General features: G+C 46.1%; 1 protein-coding gene across 4 annotated transcripts in view; it reads left to right on the plus strand.

The window, feature by feature from the left end:
• Positions 1 to 19,468, plus strand: part of Tmtc1 (transmembrane O-mannosyltransferase targeting cadherins 1) — a 202,041-nt gene extending 182,573 nt beyond the window's left edge. For all 4 annotated transcript variants that reach the window (XM_027430056.2, XM_027430057.2, XM_027430055.2 and 1 more), the window contains 7 exons: positions 479 to 581; positions 2,558 to 2,693; positions 3,181 to 3,325; positions 4,606 to 4,743; positions 6,038 to 6,160; positions 8,272 to 8,349; positions 13,600 to 19,468. In XM_027430056.2, the coding sequence (XP_027285857.1) occupies positions 479 to 581; positions 2,558 to 2,693; positions 3,181 to 3,325; positions 4,606 to 4,743; positions 6,038 to 6,160; positions 8,272 to 8,349; positions 13,600 to 13,740 (864 nt within the window). In that variant the 3' untranslated portion in view covers positions 13,741 to 19,468. The remainder of the gene's footprint in view (positions 1 to 478; positions 582 to 2,557; positions 2,694 to 3,180; positions 3,326 to 4,605; positions 4,744 to 6,037; positions 6,161 to 8,271; positions 8,350 to 13,599) is intronic.
• Positions 19,469 to 21,195: the final 1,727 nt, after the last annotated feature.

Raw genomic sequence — 21,195 nt, forward strand, 5'->3', positions numbered from 1 at the left:
GCCTGGGCTATAGTCTAAGTCAACTTGGACTACAGAGCAAGTAGGGCTCAGTCACACTCACACACCCACTGCAAAACTCCCCTAGGTCTTCTGTCAAACGGAGTTGTCAACCCCCTAGCACTCTGCCTCCAAGCCCAGCAGCCACCTCTGCATGCCTCAGCGTTATTCAACATTTCCATTAGAGTCACCAAGGTGAAAGAACCCCACTCAAAAAACCACTCAGCCCTTTTCCACACACAGGTCTGGGTCCATTCAGATCTTCGTAAGTATCGGTGTTTACACCAGAGGAACCAGGCTCATCCATGCCTGTGCGAATGGTTAGCGTTGACTTGGATTCCGGCAAAGCTGGCGGTATTTTCCTTGGTGCCTGGTATATTATCAAGGCTCAATAATCATTTTTCTCCTTTCCGTGATCACTCCCAGTCTCCACTGTATTGTTGAATTTATAAAACTTTATTTTCCTTTGTTCTCTCTAAAGGAAAGATTTAAGGAAGCAGAGGACATCTACCAGGCTGGGATAAAGAACTGTCCGGACAGCTCAGATCTACACAACAACTACGCAGTTTTCTTAGTTGACTCTGGTGAGTGAGACGCTACAGTGCCCAGTTTGCCCAGTTTCCTTTTCTCTCTCATACCAGTGGCAGTCATCAGCCGTGCAGGGGGCTCACACTCTGGACCCATGCACTGTGGGAGCTCTCATTTTTTCTAAATCTCCAAGCTCAGCTCAGAGTCCTGTCTTCCTTTCCTACCACCAAATCCACAGGGCTGTCAGCCAGCGCTGCCACAATACCCCTCAGTGCAGAGCCTGCCTCCAAACCTGCTTCCAGAAAATGGTGCCTGGTGTCTGTGACCGACTCCGTTAAGCCTTTGGAATTGCTTCCTTGACATACATTCCAGAAATGCCATCTAGAAGTTGACACAGTAGTCTGCTGTGTCAGGTGGAACTGGGCACAGATTCTCTTTCCTGTGATTTGTAGAGCCCCACCCATACACTGTTCATGTGAATGGACCCTCAGAGGTGATATGATGACACTTGGCTTTAATACAAAAGAGCCTCTCTGTCCCTATTGGCTCAGTGACTGTCTGCCCTACAGGAGAATTCAGTCTGATTATTATTTTTCAATATTGAGTGCTTGAAAGGATTTTCATTTTCTAGGATGCTTGAAGCTTTTCTGTTTAATAGAATATAAGCTTACATTTGGATCATCTAGGGAAAGCAAGCTATGTTTTTGCATATAAATTGCCGTGTGGTGCCCCCTGCTGGATCATTAAAGTAGGAAGACAGAAGAGCACCTATTCACCTGCCTGAACTAAAGCTTGTCCTTCAAATTCAACAACAGTCCCACGTGGCCCTCTGAAAAGACCCCTGACGAGCCACTGATGGCCCTCTGATGTGGTCCTAGATAAACCAGTGTTCAGAGAGTACGGTGGGGAGATTAATGTATAGACCTATGGGCCTGGTCTGCTGCACTTTGGGCTGTTCTGAAATTCACTTACCTAGTTTCTAGGAAGCTTCTCTGGGGACCCTTCTTGGACCAGGGAGACTTGATTCCCCCTCTGGCTTTTGTCTTCACTTGCCCTGGGATTGTCATCAAGTCTCTTAAGGCCGTTGCACTTTCGTGTCTACACCCATAAAGAGATCATTTTGTTTTGGTGGTTTTTAAGAAGTACCTCAGATCCCAAGAGGCAGCTAAATAGGATCCTAAGCAACTGCTAAATAGGAGGCCATGTGAACAGAGGGCTTTTAATATACACAATGGGCAAATGCAAGGTGACATAGCTTCTGTGTTTAAAATCACATCACATGCATACCATTGAGGCCAACAAGATGGCTCAGTGGGCAAGGGTACTTGCCTTCTAAGCCTGACCACCTGAGCTTGATTCCTGGGACCTACAAGATGGAAGGAGAGAAACTGATTCCCGAAGGATGTCACTCTGACCTTCCTGTGCACATATGAACACAAGAGTATGTTCAACACATACACACACACACACACACACACACACACACACACACACACACACACTGAATAAATGTGTGATTTACAGGTTTTTGAGAGAGAACTGTCTCTTCTGCCCCATGAATTGAGACAGGCCTTTAGAAGTTACTGAGACCCGTGATCTTTTCTGCAGTGGCCTGTTCTACTTTGTGTGTTATGATAAGCAGCAACGTCTTAGATACATAACCATAACCAGTTGTGGTGGCTCATGCCTGTCGTCACAGCACTTAGACTGAAGCTGTGGGATTTCCATAAGTTCAAGGCCAGCCTGGGCTACACAGTGATTTTCAGGCCAGCCTGAGCTAAAGGATAAGATTCTGTCTCAGTCACTGCCAACTTCTGTTATTAATTTCTTAAGAAGTTTCAATTAACAGTGACGGGCCAAGGTTAGGCAGTGGCAAGCATAAGAGGCAGAAAAATCAAGCTGACCATAAACTGAATACCTGATGATATGATGCTATCACACTGAGGAAAGAATGGCATACCTCAGAAAGGAGCCTGGGAGCCACATTCCTCATCCCTGTGGTCTGTTCTCTTCCCACCCCCCCACACTGCAGGCTCTCCAGAGAAGGCTGTGGCTCACTACCAGCAGGCTATCCAGCTCAGCCCGAGCCATCATGTGGCTGTGGTGAATCTGGGCCGACTCTACAGATCCTTGGGAGAGAACAGCATGGCAGAAGAGTGGTACAAACGGTACAGTCCGTTCTCTTCACTTTCTCATCCTCTTGGGGCAATCAGCAGCTTCTTGGAGGCTCCTTAGTTACTGTAATAGACAGGCTTTCCGAATAGGAGCACATGTTGCCAGTTCAGGTGACAAAGTTCAGGTGACTTCCAGAATAACGTGCCAGTGTAGTTAGGTGCTCACAACAACTTCCCCACTGGTGAGGCTCCAGTACTCAGGGTTAGGATGAAGCAGCTGTTTTAATACTAGAAACAGATGAAGGACTGCCACTTTGTCAGAACCTGAGCAAGGCAGTCTTCATCATGATACATACTCCTGAGACCCAGTTGCCAGGTTGGTGGGTCACTGGAGGCATTCACCCAGGATGCTGTATGACCTTGATCTGTAAACAGACTAAGTTCAGGCAAGTGTCTAACTGGGTAGTCCTCCCTCTGCCAAAGCACAGACCTTTGGAAATGTGTCCACCAGAGAAACATCTGTTTGCCTTTCTCCCTGCAGTGCCCTGCAGGTGGCCCGCACAGCTGAGGTCCTGTCACCTTTGGGAGCACTCTATTACAACACTGGCCGACACAAGGAGGCCTTGGAAGTGTACCGGGAAGCTGTCTCCCTCCAGCCTTCCCAGAGGGATCTCCGCCTGGCACTGGTGAGTAGAGAGGAGAAAGTGATACTAGTGTAAACAGAGAGCTGGCACTGCTGTGCCTCTGAACTGAAAGGAAACCACTGTACTGGGGCCAGCATGTGACTGCTCAAGGACCTCAGTGTGACCTGTCACAAAAGGCCAAGGAACCTCAGTGCGACCTGCCACACAAGGCCTGTTGCTAGAGTTTTTCTTGTCCTGCCAGGTTCCACTGCCCTTCAGCCCCAAATAAGCACACAGAGACATATTAATTGTTAAACTGTTGGCCAATGGCTAGGGCTTCTTATTGGCTAGCTCTCTCTTAATTATTAACCCATTTCTAGTAATCTAAGTATTTCCACATGGTCTTATCTTACCAGAGAAGGGTCTGAACCTGTTAATCCTGAGGAAGCTGAGGGAGCTACCTGGCATCCCTTTTTGTCACTCTCTGCCTATCTTTCCCAGAATTCTCCTCGTCTCCTAGTCCCCACCTATCTTCCTGCCTCTATTGGCTAAACAGTGTTTTATTCATCAACCAGTAAGAGAAACATATATACAGAAGGACATTCCCCAACCAAAGGCCAGAACAAAGACATTGGTGAAGCTCCTTGTTTCCAAATAACTTCAAACTCCCTAAAGCAAGCTACAAGAGAGCTTTGTGTACTGACAGAGTACTTGTCTAGCATTCCCAGGGTCTGCGTTCTAGTAACAAGCACCAAACCAAACCACATTCCCTCCTGTATGTGAGTGTGAACAGACAAGTGTGTACATGCACGTGTTCAGATGCATCTGCGTGCTTATTAGTACATGGTGTCTCTCTGCTGGCATGACCGTTTGTGGTAGAAACCACTCCCTCTGTCTCTGACTTATTTCCTATGTGATGCCTGTAAACAGGGTTGTTGTCTCATATAATTACACCATGGTGATCAAACTCAGGGCAGTTAACACCTCCAACTTTTCAGTGTTTTGAACTTCATGCTTCCTTCTTAAATCAGATTTGTTCATCTCCCTACAAACATCATGTTCTGTGAGGATGGTAGGGAACTACCTCCTGGCATGTTTTGTCAACTTTTTAAGACCCACAAGCCTTTTGGTGGATATCTGCGTCACTCCCACCCACAGCACCAGAATGCATGCAGGCATCGACAGATGAACGCCAAACTCCCTGCTGTGGCATTCTGCTGTCTCTAAAATGCTTTGCCAGTTGGGTGTTGGGAGGCTTGGTATATACCTGTCTGCAGAGGTTGCTTTTGTCTGCTAAGGAGTGACCAGGCGTCTTCTAAGCCTGGTGCTCTGCGGTTTTACAGGCTCAGGTTTTAGCAGTGATGGGTCAGACCAAAGAAGCTGAAAAGATGACCAGTCGCATAGTGTCTGAGGAACCCCGATGCCTGGAATGCTACCGCCTTCTGTCAGCAATCTACAGCAAGCAGGAGCACCACGAGAAGGTAAGGGAGCGCTCTCTCTCTCTCTCTCTCTCTCTCTCTCTCTCTCTCTCTCTCTCTCTCTCTCCCAGGCTCTCAGCCACCAGAGCAAGTGGGAATGCCAAGATGAGGTAGAAAAGGGCTCTCAAAGCCCTGTGAGGTTTACACAGAAAACAATAGTGAGCATCACATGTCCTTCTGAAACTATGTTCTCAATTCCACGGATTCTTGAGATCATTGATCCGGACATTCTACCCACAGGGAGCTTTTCTCAGAAGCCCTCTTACCTGCCAACACATCTTGAAACAACACACCCTTGGCTCCTCCTTGGTTTTCAAATCCATCATATCGTTATTACAGTTTGTTTCCAGCTAACCAGCCCCTGCACACCCAGCCCCCCTGCATTTCCAGCCTCTGCATGCCCAGCCCCTGCATGCCCTCTGACTCTCAAGTTTTAATGTTTGATGTAATCCTCAGGACAGCCCTGGGAGGCAGAGCTGTCAGAACTATTACTCTTCATCTGCATGTTGAAAAAAATCACATAACTGTTAACCGTTAATTCATGAACCTACTCAAGAAAATATTTGTTAAATGCCTGCAAAGTGTCGGACACTATGGTAGACTCCAGGCACAAGGAAGGATGGGAAAAAGATGTGGCCCTGGTCTTAAGGGAGCTGAGAGAGAGAGAGAGACAGAGAGAGAGAGAGAGAGAGAGAGAGAGAGAGAGAGAGAGATTGGTCAAGAGGGGCACAAGCATCCCATTGAGAATGAGGGGAGGGTGAGGAGAGGAAGAGGTCAGCGAGCAAAATGGGCAGCCGAGGACCAGCACACAGACCCTGTGACGGCAGAGTCGGGTGTGCCTGAGGCACAGAGGGCTGGGAAGGAGGTAGGGCACACAGTTCAGGATGAAAACATGACTAGAGTCCCCCCCCCCCACACACACACCTATGGAAAGGCCAGGGGTTTTATTCCTGATTTAGGATAAACTCTGGAGTTTTAACAGAAAGGCAGAATTGTGCTTCTAAGCGGTGTCTATGTGCAAAGGCGGGGCAGGCACCAGGGGCCAGCAGTCCAGATGGACACATGACCATGCAAACCCCACTCACTGCAGCTGCGTCACCTACTTGTAAAGCAATGGAGACGTTTGATTCTTGCTCGTCTATGGATGGGGAACCTGAGCCATGAGGAAATGCTCCTTCTGGGGCCTTTGGTTCCCAGTGAGTGTAGAAAGTACATTCTGTGTGCCACAGGGTCACACTAGCTGACGGAGGTGTAATGCCACTCTCAGTTAGGTTTCTCGAATTTCCCGATACTGCAGGCACTCGAGGCCATCGACAAGGCTCTTCAGCTGAAGCCCAGGGACCCAAAAGTCGTATCTGAACTCTTCTTCACAAAAGGAAACCAGCTGAGAGAGCAGAACCTTCTGGACAAAGCTTTTGAGGTAAGGCCAACTAAACAGTCATTAAGTTTACAGGTTTAAATGAATATCACAGCCAATGAGGGAGTCTAGGTGTAAACTCCAGTCATTGGTGGTCTGTAGCATGAATGTTGTGATTAATTGACAGTGCTACAGACTCGCTTCCTTTGGCCTCTGGTTTTTGATCACACACACACACACACACACACACACACACACACACGCACACGCACACGCACACGCACACGCACACATAAACACACACATACATACACACATACACACACACTCACCACACACACACATACACACGCACACACACATACACACACACACACTCACACTCACCACACACGCACGCACACATGCACGCACACACATTCGCATATACACACACACACACCACCGCCTCTGTGTTATCTCTTAAAAGTATGGTAGATGGGGAAGCATTCAAAGCTCCCAAATTCTGGAATTCTGAAGAGACACCTACACTGTGTGGTGATATCTTGCTTGTACAAATAAAGCCTGTCTGGGGGTCAGAGAATGGAGCTTGTCACTAGCTAACCATAGAGGTCGGGAGGTCTGTACAGACAGACAGGAAGTGAGGTAGCTGGGAGAAACAGGATCGATCTCTGCTCTGCTGAGACGCTGAGGAGGTAAGGTGTGGCTGTGGCTTGATATCTCAACATTTCCCTCTATGTCTGACTTCAGGTTTTTGTTATCTAGACCAAGTATGAGCTCCATGTACAACACCGTCTGTTTTGTCTTCAAGAAGCTCGGTCACAGCTGGACTGGAGCCCAAGTAGCTTTGGGCACTTACATGTCTGTGACACCTGCCATCACCTCTAGACTTCCTCTTATCCCCAGGGCTCTGTCTTTCCTGGGAAGACCCTCCAGACCATCCATTCCTGCAGTGACTTTTGTTCTAAAGCTTAATAAATATCACATCATGGGTGGCTCAGTGGGCCAAGGCACTTGCCTCCAAGGCTGACCACCTAGAACCTGCTTGGCGGAAGGAGAGTACTGACTCCTCCAAGTTGGCCTCTACCTCCACATGTGTGCAGTGACATGCATGTACCTACACACACACATACTAAAATGTTTAAAAACATTCCTATGTTAGCAGGATATAGAGATATAACTGGAGACAGAGAAAATAGGATGACAGGTTCAAGCCCAGTGAGTTCCAGGGTAACAAGGCTGTAATGAGAGACTCTGTCTCAAAAAAAAAAAAAAAAGAAGGAAAGAAAGAAAGAAAGAAAGAAAGAAAGAAAGAAAGAAAGAAAGAGAAATGAAGAAAAAATTAAACACTCCATCATTAAGGTATCAAGTCATTTGCCCCCAAGCAGCTAAAATTACAGAAGTGTGCCACCACATCTCAGCTTTGAAGAGCTTCCAAAAGGCAGAAGAAAGAGGTGTTGTGACCCCTATAAAGCAATGTGAGCGTGTTGCTTTCTTTAGATGTTTAGCAACAGGTTGGAGGTTGAAGGGCCTGGGCTATGGTTAAGCTGTTAGAAGAGCACCTTGGGTTCTATGGTTTCCTTTGTCTTTTCTTCTTCTTCTTCTTCTTCTTCTTCTTCTTCTTCTTCTTCTTCTTCTTCTTCTTCTTCTTCTTCTTCTTCTTCTTCTTCTGCTTCTTCTTCTTCTTCTTCTTCTTCTTCTTCTTCTTCTTCTTCTTCTTCTTCTTCTTTCTCCTCCTCCTCCTCCTCCTCCTCCTCCTCCTCCTCATCCTTATTGAGAGCTGGGGATAAAGCCCAGGGCCTCACATGGACTGAGCTTGTGCTCTGCACTGAGCTACTCTCCTTAGATTCTGTAATGCTGACAGCAGTGCTCCTCATCAGCTCATTTATGGTGAGGAAGGCTAATAAGCACAGCCTTCCTGCAGAGCCAGAGAAACGAGCTGTTTCAGAAGTCCCTGGGTCCCCACCAGCAGGCCAGACATCTGCTGTCACTGAAGCCCCTGGGGTCTCTCCACTTCAGAACCATCAACTCTAAAAGGATAGCAGACTAAACCTGCCACCCGCTAAGTGGCCGTTAGCGACCAGGGCCTCCACACAGGCAGGGGTTTGCACAGTTCCAGGGCACCTTAGACACTGTGTCTCATGTCCTAACATGAAACTTTCCTTCTCTGCTAGAGCTACGAAGCTGCTGTGACCCTGGATCCCGACCAGGCACAAGCATGGATGAACATGGGTGGTATCCGACACATCCAGGTAGGGGTGGCACTCACTGTGTTCCCATCCTAACCCTGGCTCAGAAGCCACTGTTTGTAGTCAGAGTTTCTCTCCCACCTGGTCCACAACTGTCTAGCCCCAAGTGAGACATAGAGAATTTTATTAGTTAGAAACTGTTTGGCCGATGGTTAGGGCTTCTTACTGGCTAGCTCTCTCTTAATTATGAACCCATTACTGTAAATCTATGTATTGCCACAAGGCTGTGGCTTACCAGTAACCTGGTATGTTACTCCTTCGTCAGCATGGTGTCTCTCTCCAGGCTTCTCCTGGTTGGGTAGCCCTGCCTATGCTTTCTGCCTGGCTTCTGGCCAATCAGTGTTTTATTCATCAACCAATAAGAGAAACATATACAGAAGGACATTCCCATCAACTGTTCATCTTCTCTCTTAAATCATTTCAATACTTAAAACAGGCATTTTGAAAGTAAAATTCAGAAGAGCTATGTTTTCTGAATAGTGAATATCACGGGCCTGTTTAAATGTTTATAAACTCAACTCCACGATACTGTGGATCGTAAGGAAATCACATGTGTGGGAAGAAGGGTTACCAGACAATGGCTCAGGTCTGAGTGCCCTAACCTGTGAAGCCTGCCAACGCCCCAGCAATACCAGACTGTTAATCTAAATACACCCTTACTATTTCTTATTTTTTATTATATGTGAATGTGGTTGTGGGTTTATACGTATGAGTGCGATGCCTTCAGAGGTCAGAAGAGGGTGTCTTTGGGTCCCCTAGCCCTGGAGTTAGGGGCCCTTGTAAGATGCCCAGCACAGGTGCTGAGAACTGAACGTGGGTCCTCTGTATTTAATGTTAGGAAGCTCTACCCAGCCCCACTCCTCTCATTCCAGACCCTGGCCTTGAGAAAGCCTGCTATCAGTGGCTCCTCCCCCTGGGATGCTCAAGACCACACCTACAGGCTGTTTAAGATTGGGTCCTCACCTGCCACCTGGTTCTCCCTTGTGGTTTCTCCCCTTCCCCTGGGAGCACCCGGGAATGCTTTGCTCAGATTAAACCTGATTTTACCTATTTGGCCTAATCTGATTTAGTGCATCAGCAGAGAAACACTTTTCATTTATAACTTTCTCAGGTGGAATATACCAGAAATTAAAGTTCGGTTGTTAATTTGAAGTAGAAAGGATATACCTGAGAGCATTTAAAAGAGTAAATAGTGTAATTATTTCTGTATTTAAACTCAGAGCTGTATGTTGGTAAAACAGAGCTCTGGAGATTGAAGCAATATCTGCTGGGTATAATGTTTTCAAATTTAATTGACATTCATTTAAAAGAACCAGCCTTTGTCACTGCAGACATCATGGATTAGCTTGAGCAATAGGAAACTCCCACATTCATAGTTTAACAATTCAATGGGTAAATTTGAATAATGTGATCTGATATAAATGTGTGTAGTGGGCACATAGCTTGGCAGTGGTCATTCTGACACTACCATAAAAGTCTAGGATTATCACTGAAGGCACACAGGAACAATCCTGAACTTTCCGTGTCTTTTGCAAGAGTGTTCATCACTGGAGAGGTGGCTCAGCGGTAAAGAGCATCAGCTACTCTTCCCCAGGTCCTGAGTTCAATTCCCAGCAACCACATAATGGCTCACAACCATCTATAATGAGATCTGGTGCCCTTTTCTGGCTTGCAGGCATAAATGCAGGCAGAACACTGCATGCATAATAAATAAATAATAGTGTTCATCACAACGTCACCCATCCTGGTCCTAGCCCCTGCCCTGTGCCTGGGGTATAGAGCTCTGAGGGATATGGAGGTGAAGAATTGAAATAAGGCTTTGAGAGGAGGTAGCACAGGAATAGGGAAAAGACAGTGAAGGTTGTGGCTGCCCCAGGAAGGAAGGGACATAGTCACACAATGTGTCTAAGGTCAGTGCTGTGACCTGAAGTGCCTCAGATGTGGACAGTCAAGTCTAACTGCAGCCCCTGCTGCTAATTGTATGGGGTATTTTTAGTGTGTCTGCATTTGGATGGTAGGCCATTCCATGAGGTCCATTACAGAAGCCTCTCTTGATGGTATCTTGTCTGTTCAGAAAGTGTCAGGCTTTGAACAATCTGCATTTTGGGGGTTAGGGATGCTCACTCTCTGATACGTTCCATGAAGTTTTATGTGAGGTGAAGTAGATGGGCTGGAATTTCAAGCTGCAATGGGAGTCTGTCATCCATGCCATATTTCAAATACTGTTTCAGCTTGGCTTGATGACGACTTTGCAGAATGGTGTTGTCTAAAAGAACTCTCGGTCTGATGAGGGTGTCCCATGTCTTCACTGTCCAAGGAGCAGTGACTGGCCATGGCAACGGGGCACAGGAAATGTGTCTGGTATGACTGATGGTTTTTAGTCTTAATTAATTAAAATTCAGTTCTAGAAATCAGATAATTCTAGTTCCTACATAGCATAGAATTAGAGTCATTGACTTAAGGGATATGATTTCTTTTTCCAAAATAAATAAATAAATAAACAGGATTTACAGTTTCATCAAGAAAAGAGAACTTTGAAGTAGAGAGGGGAAACTGGATTTTGTGTAAAAAAAAAAAGAAACCCAGTGATCTGAAACAATGCCAAAGTTAAGGATGAGGCCTAAATTCAGGGTAGCCTCCAGGGACAGTTTGAGGGCCTGCTGCGTGGAGAATCTTGCCATCGAGCCCTTGGATCCACAGCCTGCAGGTGCCCAAACGTACATTAAGCTTAACAGAAACCAGAGGCTTGGAGGAGGAGTTAACAAAACAACAATGCAGCAGAAGTGTGCTCCTTGTTCCAAGTCATAGGCATAAATTGTCAGATATAACTGTCTACTGCACAAACCAGTGCAGGCTTCTCAGTGTGCAATTCCTTTTTCTCTTGGTTTTTGGAGGTTGATTTTGTTTGTTGTTGTTGTTGTTGTTGTTGTTGTTGTTTTCCGGCATTTCCACGCCGTCTTACAGCAGCTGCACGCATAAACAAACAGCATGAGAACTAGAAAGTGAGTCATGGAGACTGAACAGTCTACTCAGTGATGGGGGGTAGCTCGAGCACCCTGTTGAGGTCTCACTGTATATCAGGCCGGGTCTAAGCTCTTGATACACACGAACACATGTGGGAAGATGCTTCCGCCTAGGTAGGCATTAGCCGCTGGTTTGGGGAGGTGCTGTTTTGAATTGTGGTGAAGTTTAAAACATCGCTGCGTCCACCCACGTGGGAGCCGCAGCTGAGGATGATGTAAAAGTCGATGTGTTGTTTTAGAGTGGGAAGAAATTGGGCAGCTCCCCGGGGAAGGCGTAAAGCCCCAGATAGGAGAGACGGAGGAAAGAGTCCTAGCTCAGTCCAGCCTGGTGAATCGATGAGTTCCTATTTTAGTCTCAGGAGTGTGTGTGTGTGACTCCAAGGTGTTAAGGTAGAAGCTTCACCTCAGTCGCTGGCATCCATATATACCCAAAGAGTCTGAAATGTTATGGTGGAAGCTCCACCCAGGTCCCCCTCCCCGATCTCCCTCCAAACCCTGCTGCATCTCAGAAAGCCCTGCAGAGATGGGCAACACCACTCCCACAGGGTGTTTAAACTGCTCCCACAGAAACCAGACTTGTGGTTTTTCCAGTCTCCCTTTCCCATCTCCTGTGGGGGGAAGAGGGGCGTGGCCTGGAAGGCCATTCGGGAGCACTGCATCCATTAAACGTGGGCTTTTTCTAATTCGGTCTGATGTGGGTGGCTGCATCGACGGAGAGGCTTGCTTATCGGGGTGCAGAAACTTTTCAGAAAGCCCATCTCAGCTGTGTCTCCAGAGCTGCCTGCCCAGCCTTCGCGAGTCTCAGCCACCTGGAGTCCCCTCCCTCAACTTGCAGCCACTGTTGACTGCTTATGTGACCTCAGAGAGGGGCCCCAGAAGTCCTGCAAGTCTCATGAGCTTCCCGCGCCTTGCTTGCTGAGGAAACAGCAGACACTGTAACAGAGAGTCTTGGGCTCTGCAGGACTCAGAACGGCAAGGCTGCACTGGAGGAGGGAGATGAGCGTTAGGCCGTAGAGAGGGGAGCAGGAGAAGCTACTGGCCCTGACCAGCTGGGCCCAGGCACACACAAGTTATTAAACAGATGAATGCTGACAAGAAGTGGGGGCGGGTGTGCTCAGCAGGTCAGAGGTCCCATTCCTTCTTCCCTCCCTCCTGCAGCAAGTGTCTAGCTGGTACTTTTCACCACATACCCTGGCTAGGAGATAAACCTGTGTCCATCTTTAAGGGGTTTGGGTTTTTTTTTTTTTTTAAGATTTATTTCCTTTATATGTGTGAGATTTGCCTGTTTGTATGCATGTATGTACGTGCACCGTGTGCTGCCGTGCTCACAGAGGTCAGAAGAGGGTGTTGGATCCCCTGAACTGGAGTTACAGACGGTTGTGAGCCATCATGTGTGCATGTGTGTGCTGTGAATAGCACTGACCCCAAGGGCCCCCTAGAAGAACAAGTGCTCTTAACCATCCTCCCATCTCTCCAGCCCCAAGTCCACCTTTAAATCAAGCCTCAAATTGTGTAAAACTGCATTAGGCAAAGGCTGATATTGTGTTTCAAGTTGAAGATTAGAACAAACTTAGAAAATAAAATAGATGTCTGTTTAATTATTGCTCTCCCTCCCTCCCTCCCCACCCCCCTACCCCAAGCCTATTTGCTTACCGAGAACAGCAGACCAGTGCTAACCTCCCAAGAATACTACAAAAAGACCGCCTCCTCCTTCCCCTTACTAGGAAAGCTGAAAAATGTGTTTCTGCCATTTAACTTATGGTGTAGCAGCTATCAGACTCCACGTTCTCCAGCTGGTCTGGTTCGTTCTTCCTTCCTTCCTTCCTTCCTTCCTTTCTTTCTTTCTTTCTTTCTTTCTTTCTTTCTTTCTTTCTTTTGTTTTGTTTTTTGAGACAGGGTCTCTCTGTGTAGCTTTGGAGCCATCCTGGAGTCCAGGCTTGGATTAAAGGCATGTGCCATCAATGGCCCCGGCATGGTCTGGTTCTTAAAACAAATGGATTCCCCCAAAGCACCCCAAGAGATAAGGATTAAAATATTCACAGATAAGGTTTCCTTTGGGGAACCTGAACTGGAAGGGCAAAGGGGAGAGAGAGAGAGAGAGAGAGAGAGAGAGAGAGAGAGAGAGAGTGTGAGTGTGTGTGTGTGTATGTGTGTGTGTGTGGGGTCCTTCCTCTCATCCTCAGAGGGTTATGCTAAGCAATCTTTCTCTTGTTCTACCCCCCACCCCCAGGGAAGCTATGTGTCTGCAAGGGGCTATTATGAGAGAGCCCTGAGGCTGGTTCCAGACAGCAAGCTGCTGAAGGAGAATCTAGCCAAGCTGGATCGCCTGGAGAGAAGGTTACAAGAAGTCAGAGAAAGGGATCAAACATAGACCCAAGGACAAAGTCAGTGGGACTCAGCAGGCTGGATGAGAACAGAGGGAGGCCTAACACACAGTGGGCCCTGCCAGCCAGGCAGTCCCCTCCTGGTGGCACAGTAGTGCTGAAAGAGTTGTTTCCTTGAAGGGACAAACAGCAAAGAGGAGCAAACAGTCTGAAGGGAAGGGAAATAGCATGTGTGCTTACAGGCTCCTCCCGTGTCACTCCCAGTCCCCAGGATACAGAACTCCATTCTTACTGTAGCCCAGAAACACAGAAGCTTGAAGTTCTGTAGAGGAGACAGCTATTGGTAAGGAAGGCTGTATCCTGTGAAGTCAGCCCTTGGGGAAATCTACTCTAGAAGTTAGTTAATTCTCAAGAATCCAGAGTGGGTGGTGAAGAGCATTGGTAGAGGCTTTGTGAAGGCTCTGGGGCAGAGCACTTGATCGGCAGGCTTGGTCTAATATCCCCCAAGAGTATCACTGAGGACCTTTGGAGAAGTACATTAAATTCCACTCTGATAGACGTTTTTTTCCAGTGCCTAAAACACGAGGGGACCGTCTAGAATCATACGTGGGTATCATTATCTCTACAGGAGAAAGCTTCCTGAGCAGTTAAAAACAAAAGTTCAGATTTTGCTTGATTAGTTATGGGAATATTTTTAAGTGTTTGAATTGTATTCCAGACGTTGCTAGAGTTGTGTCTCCACTCTGAAACTTCCCAGTGTGTTAGCCAAAAGATTGCTGCCACCTTGAAATATGCTGCTTGTGTGTGGAGCGGTGGGGTGCAGGGTGCACTCTGCCTGGAAGTGTTAGAGAGCCAGTCCAGAGAGGTGCTCTCCTTTATTCTCTTAAGGTCAAGACATCATGAGATTTATTATTTTTGAAAGATATATTTAAGCATCAAGGAACCTTTACATTGTGTTGCAGAATTCCTCCAGGACTGAGTTGAGGGGAAGAGAGCTCTATTTATTGAATTTTGAGGTTTAGTGGGAATTGTATTCTTAAAAGACAAAGTGACTCTCTGCTTGGCAAGTTTTCAGACTCCACAGAGAATGCTCTGAAACTCTTGGGTAAAATCTAAATTCATAATTTTTTAAAAATATATTTATATTTAAAAATGAGGAAGGCAAAGCTGAAATCATAATTTGACATTATTTTAGTGTTATTTATTGTATAACTTATAAAATATTTAATATATATATATATCCACATGTCTGATTTTTTTTCCTCTGTACATAGCAGCTGCCAAAACCAATCATATGAAAACTGTAAAACAGGAAAGCTTTAACAATCTCCCCTGAATTATACTGGTTATTAATTTCCACTTATGGAAAGCTAATGGAATTAGGGGTCAGCTCAGTGTTTGGGTATCAGTGAAGGAGCTGGAGCACCTGCTTTTAACTGGGTACTAACCACTGAAAACAGAAACCCTCAGGTAATGCAGGTCCCGAAGCTGAGCCAGCTGTCACACAACCATGACAAGGTTGTCTCACCTGTACAGCCAGGCCAGAGGGAGAGCCCTCTGCTTCTTGCAACCCAGCATTGGGATGCAGTGCCTCTCTGTGTTATTTTTTTTTTCTGGCAGGTAAGTTGAAATAAATGGCTGAAAACTTATTTGAAAAGGCATGGTGAAGCCAGGGAGTGGTGGCACACACCTTTAATCCCAGCATTCGGGAGGCAGAGGCAGGCGGATCTCAGTGAGTTCAAGGCCAGCCTGATCTCCAGAGTGACTGCCAGGACAGCCAGGGCTACACAGAGAAACCCTGTCTTGACCCCTGCCCCCCTACCCAAAGGGGGTTTGACTCAGTGCACACCTACGCTTTGGAGCTAGTATCTGTCACTATCACCTGATTATGTAATTGTCTGTCAGTGTTACATATCATAAATTGATCCGGAATCTCAATTTCTTCCATCTAAGACATAACATCTTTAGTACCAAGGTCAAAAGTATGTACTACAGCGTTTATTATAAAGCAGTTCCAAGCCCCCTAATTTGGAAAGCAGGGGGTACTTGGCAACATCTTAGTACTACTTTTTAGAATAGCGTTTGACCAAAATGGGTGCATGGAAAACCAATGGGACAGATTGAACTGCAGAGTTTGACATAACTTTCCCTTGTGTAAAGTGCTACAGAAGGTCTCAGTGTAAACTTGTTAGAATAATTAAAAAGGCAATTACAACATAAACATTTCTGAGGAGAAAAAGCCACACATTGTCTAGGAGATTGCCGCCATCAGGCCTCTCTCCTTTCTCCTTTGTCTGCCCATTTTGGCACCTCCCTGAGCAGTAAAAACAAGCACTGCTTAAAAAGAAAAAACGAAATCTGCTTGCTTTGTTGGCTCGGATATTAAATGAGCCAATGAGATAGTTTTCATAGTAGAAATGTTGCCTGGGAGAAGAAAATCAGTTGTGAAGTGTTTCTCAAAGCTGTTGAGTGTGTCTTGTAACATGCTATTTGGCCCTGGTGATGTGGAATAATACCTGGGAGTCATTACAGTAGAAAGAGAGAGCCTGGCTTGTCTTGAAAATGCATCTGATTTGCCATTGGCAGGCGTGTGCTCCATGAGTGACTGGAGAGCTGTTTCTGAAACCTAGGAGTGGAGTTGGCTTTGTGCACTCAAGTACTCTGCTGGCAACACTAGCATTGTCCTTGTCTTCATCACTGGTACTGAGAATTGAACCCAGGACCTTGTACATACCAGGAAGCACTCCCCACTGAGCTCGTGTTTTTGCTTTTTTTTAAAACAAGGGTCCAGCCCTGTGTCTCAGAATTCTGTAACCCTGGGTTACAGAATTCTGTAACATAACCCTGGGTATGTTACAGGAGGCCACAAAGAGTGAATCAGGAGTTGATTTGCCTTGGTTGATCCTCCAGTATAGTGGCTCCTGGAGGTCTTTCCTCCCTTACACATTGAGCCATTCACATCTGTGTAACCCCTCCCCCACCGTTCCATGTCAGGCCTGTCAATCATCCCACCTAGACCCAGTCCTTGTCATGAAATCCATCCAGTGGCAGGATATTCACTTGCCCTTTGACACAGAAACTATAGGAATGGCTTTGTTGGCTTATTTTTAATTTAGGGATTATTCAGTCAGGATTTTTCAAAGTGATTCAAATGTTTCAGGTTATTAACCCTTTTATAAAATCTGTTTTGGTGGTGTAACTCAGGTGAATGAACCAAAAATGCAGAAACCATAGGGAAATAAGTGCTTTGGGGGTGCTGGGTGCCTTGTTTGGGGTGCTGGGTGTTTGTTTGTGTGGTTCTGGGGCTAGAACTCCATGCACACCAGGCAAGCTGTCTGTCACTGGCTACCAGTGTCATCTCAGCCCTGGACTTGTTTATTTGGAAGGTTATGACAAAGCAAAGAGGTTTCTGGTCTTTATCAGTATGCAGGTTCTCCTCTGAAGTCTGCAGCAGAGTTTTCCACAGGCCTTTTTCAGTTTTCAGGCAAGACTAAATAAAAAATTCCACACCACACCGCAGAAGCCCACCTGAGGTGACTGAACCAAGGGAGAAAAGAAAGCAAGTGTCCCATTTCTTGTTAGCAAATGGTCTACATCCTTGTGATTACAGAGCAGCATGGACTTGTAGGAGGCCTCCCCTCCTGCACAGGGCCTCTCAGCACTGTCTGCCTTGAGAGAACAGCTAGGATTCTTCCAAACTCCCTAAGACCCAGCTCTCTGTTGCCAGCAAGGTCCTACAGAGCTGACTACTCTAACGAGGTTTATGATTTCTACCAAGGAGCTGTGAATAATATCGTGAAATTTTTATTTCTAGCTACTGAGCTAAAATGAGCCAAAGAATTCTAAAGGATGAGTCATTGCTCTGTGGGTTGGTCAAGGCTATTATTCCTAGACTGACTGGCAGGTAGCTGAGTAGGGTGTCTTTATGCTGTGGCAACTGAACTATAATTTGTCCTTCTATTTAGAAAATTCTTGGGTGTCAAATGGAGAGGCACCACCATTGCCAGTTGCACACACTAGGTTGTGTGAGGTTGCCAAAGAGAAAAAAATGAACAAAAAACCTGATGTCTTTTTTTACTCTTAGAAAATGTCCATGGCACAGAGATTGTCTCTTCCTGCCTGGCACACAGACACTAGGGCTTTGTTATTTAGTTCCTGATTGTACTCACTAAAACCTGTTTTTGGTGTCCTGAGTGTGGTGGCACACATCCTTAGTCCTAGCACTTGGGAAGCAGAGGCAGGCAAATCTCTGAGTTCAAGGCCAGCCTGGTCTACAGATCAAGTTTCAGGACAGCCAGGGCAATATAGAGAGACCTTGTCTCGAAAAACCAAACCAAACAAACAAACAAAACCACCTTTAAAAAAAGAGTCATAGGCAAAAATGTCTGCTCTTGTCTGTGGTGGATCCATCCAGGGGAATGATAAACCTTCATGAGATTGGTAATGACACGGAAAGCATGAGGCTATGGTAGAAGTAGGCTGTTTCGTTTTCTTGTTTTCAAAAATCACACTTTAACTGTACATAGGCATCACCCTAATGCAGCAAAACCCAACTCTCTAAATGCCACCATTTTACATTGAGCAGCAAAACCCAAGTCTCTAAATGCCACCGTTTTACATTGAAAAAGTGTAATGTCGTTCAAACATTCCTTTCAGACTGTAGCTGTATAAGCTAAGACTTTAGAGTACCAAGAACCAATATTTGGAAACATTATAATTCTTGCCATTATTCTCAGTTTCCAATGAAAACATGTTATATAGTTATGAAAACACTTCTAATGTTTTTGATTCTGTGAGTTCTTTGTTCCAAGAGAGGAGATAAAGTAATCTGAGTACAAAATGTGGGTTCGTATTAGAGAGGAACAACAAGATGGATAAAATACCTGGTGCAGTCAATTGGTTCATATTAAAATAGTCCATTTTCACCACCAGGGCTCTTTGGGTTAAAGCCATTGGCAACAACTTTAAAAACAACAAAACAAATAAACAGCACCTCACAATACACTGTCCTGGTCCAAGTGTAAATACAGGTCACCAGGAAATGCCTGCAAGCAGAGGTCCAGGATATCTCCTCCTTGTCAGGGGCACATGGTATGTATTAGTAGTGAGCCTGGAAGTTCTGGCTGTGCATACCTTTTGGGGGTTATTTAGCGGCTAGCCCATGGTGGAGGCCCACTAGTTCAGGATTCTTCATTCTGGGGTCATTCACTCTAAGGAGTCACCTTACCAGGGCAGGTTATTCCATGTCGCAGTAAAGTTTGTCACCCATGAAGCACTCACTGTCCTGTCCAGTGGTTCCCGGGATACCACGAGCCTCTGAAATGCACTAAAAAGCACTATGTATCTGTGGAGATAATGATTTAAGTCCTGACTGTTCTTGTAACAACCACAACAAGGGAAGACTAGGCTGCCCAAGTGTGTTACTTCACAATAGTAACTCTTACTTTACAGTTGTGCTTAAAAGCTCTTATGGTGACCCTGTCACTTTCCTGGGGGAGTAGATAACATCTTCTCCTTGGGAACTGAGGTGCTTGTAGAAGACAGTGCTTGTTTTGACACGTGGAAGTCACTGTGTTTGTGGTCAGGACCTTGGTCTTTCTTCCTGCTACTCAATGTTCCTGTTTTGGTTGGTTGTATATAAATGTACATCCGTGTTATTTTTGCTGTGCTGCTTAAAATATTTCTCCGTTTAAGTCTGACTGTATACTTTGCCTAAGTCTTTCAAAAATAAAATTTATGTAAATGTCTATTTTATATAAAACATGCTAAAAATAAGAATTCTGTCTGGCCTCAGTCTCTCAAGTTCTGTGGCTAGAATCCACCAGTAGCCTTTTTGCTGGTGGATCTGAGCTTCAAAAGCAAAGGTGGCCTCTCTCTGTCATCTTTCAGGACACACAGTGACTGCTTCCCACCCACACCAAACTCTACCTCCAGGCCAAACTACCTGCTGCTAGCTTGGTAGGTGCAGATGGGAGTTAGAAAGCAAGGGCTCTCTGGCAACATCCTGTACTCCATCCACAGGCGTACCTGGACCCAACCCTATCTTACCCGCAACTTTGTCCTCTCCATTAACGTCTTTTACTGGTACTGTCTTAAAGCTCCCTAATGGGTGGGGACACATTCATTCGATCACTAGCACAAAAAGGGGAGAAAACACCGAAATCTCCACCAAAACCCAGGAAAAGTCCTCTCTTTAGTCCTCCATTTTGTCAATAACTGCTAGGTTCTTTTCCACCACAATCATGCTTTTTCCCTAGTGACCTGCCATGTTTGCTCAGGACTGTTTGTCACACCACAGGAAAAAAATGCCTCTCCTGTCCCCCAGCAACCATTACCTGCCTTTATATCCTCAGGGAGAGAGGGCATCACAGACACTGCTTGGGTCTTGTGCTGATCACCAAACTGCTGAGAGTACAAGAAAGAGTACAGCCACACTTTCTGAATAGGAAATTGCTACTGACCAACTCTAGGGAAGATGTGTCCAAACCAAAGGCAAGATATTCCGTGTGCCACAAGTTCACTCAGGGCAGCCCAGACCCCTCCCTGCGACTAATGTTCTTTTCTTTTACTTATCCCCATGTTGTGTTATTTTAAATATCATCGCACTGTTTCTCTACTACTGTAGACAGTTTCTACTTGCCATTCATTATCTTTGTCATAATCCAGGCAAACCTGACCCCGTCTCTCACGCACCTGAGCATGGCATGGCAGGTGTCTGTAACCTGGCCCTTTAAAAGAAAAACCCCACCCACTTCCTCCCCTCCCCCCTGTTCCTTACAGCCCCCCCTCTCTCCTTTCTTTTCTCTCCCCCCTTTTCCCTTCCCTCTCTAATGAAACTTCCCACTCTGCCTGGCATTTTTGTCCCTCACCCGCCATGGAACCCACCAAGGTCCCCCATGTATTTTGTTCCTAACGGTCTTATTAGTGGGCCTGAAGTTATCTAGCCACCTGCCAGTCTGCATCATAATTCATACCGATGGGCTCTTTTCCCATGGATGGAAAGGCTTTGTTAGGGTGAACCTTTGTGGATGAATTCTCTACATTAGGATAGGGTCTCCCATTAGACAGAGGGCTTTCAACTCTGGTAACAACAATCATGACCAGAACTGGATCATGGCGCCCCTGCAGTTACTAAGCAACACAGCTGCCCAGCTGCGGATGATAGCTTTACTCCAAAGGCTTTTGGGTGGGTTTTATATTACCTCTTACTGAAAAAGAATGTTTAGACTGTGTTCGACTCTGAGTGTCATTGGAAAACAATGTTCACCTGGGGTAAATGAGAGCTCGGTGGAGTGGGTGGGTGGGTGGGATGTGCAATCCTCATGGCACTGGGGAAAGAAAGCAGAACTCTGGGAGGAATAAGTTAGCCAGCCACTAGCCAGCCAGCTCACAGTGGGATGCTTCCAGGAGGGGACACAAGCCTGGAAGGTGAATATTGTACCACCTCTGCCCCAAGCCCACTGCCTCATTTCTGTGGACTTGGATCATGACAATCAAGTAAC

This window comes from Cricetulus griseus, chromosome 8, assembly GCF_003668045.3.
Source record: "Cricetulus griseus strain 17A/GY chromosome 8, alternate assembly CriGri-PICRH-1.0, whole genome shotgun sequence".
Classification (NCBI taxonomy): Eukaryota; Metazoa; Chordata; class Mammalia; order Rodentia; family Cricetidae; genus Cricetulus; species Cricetulus griseus.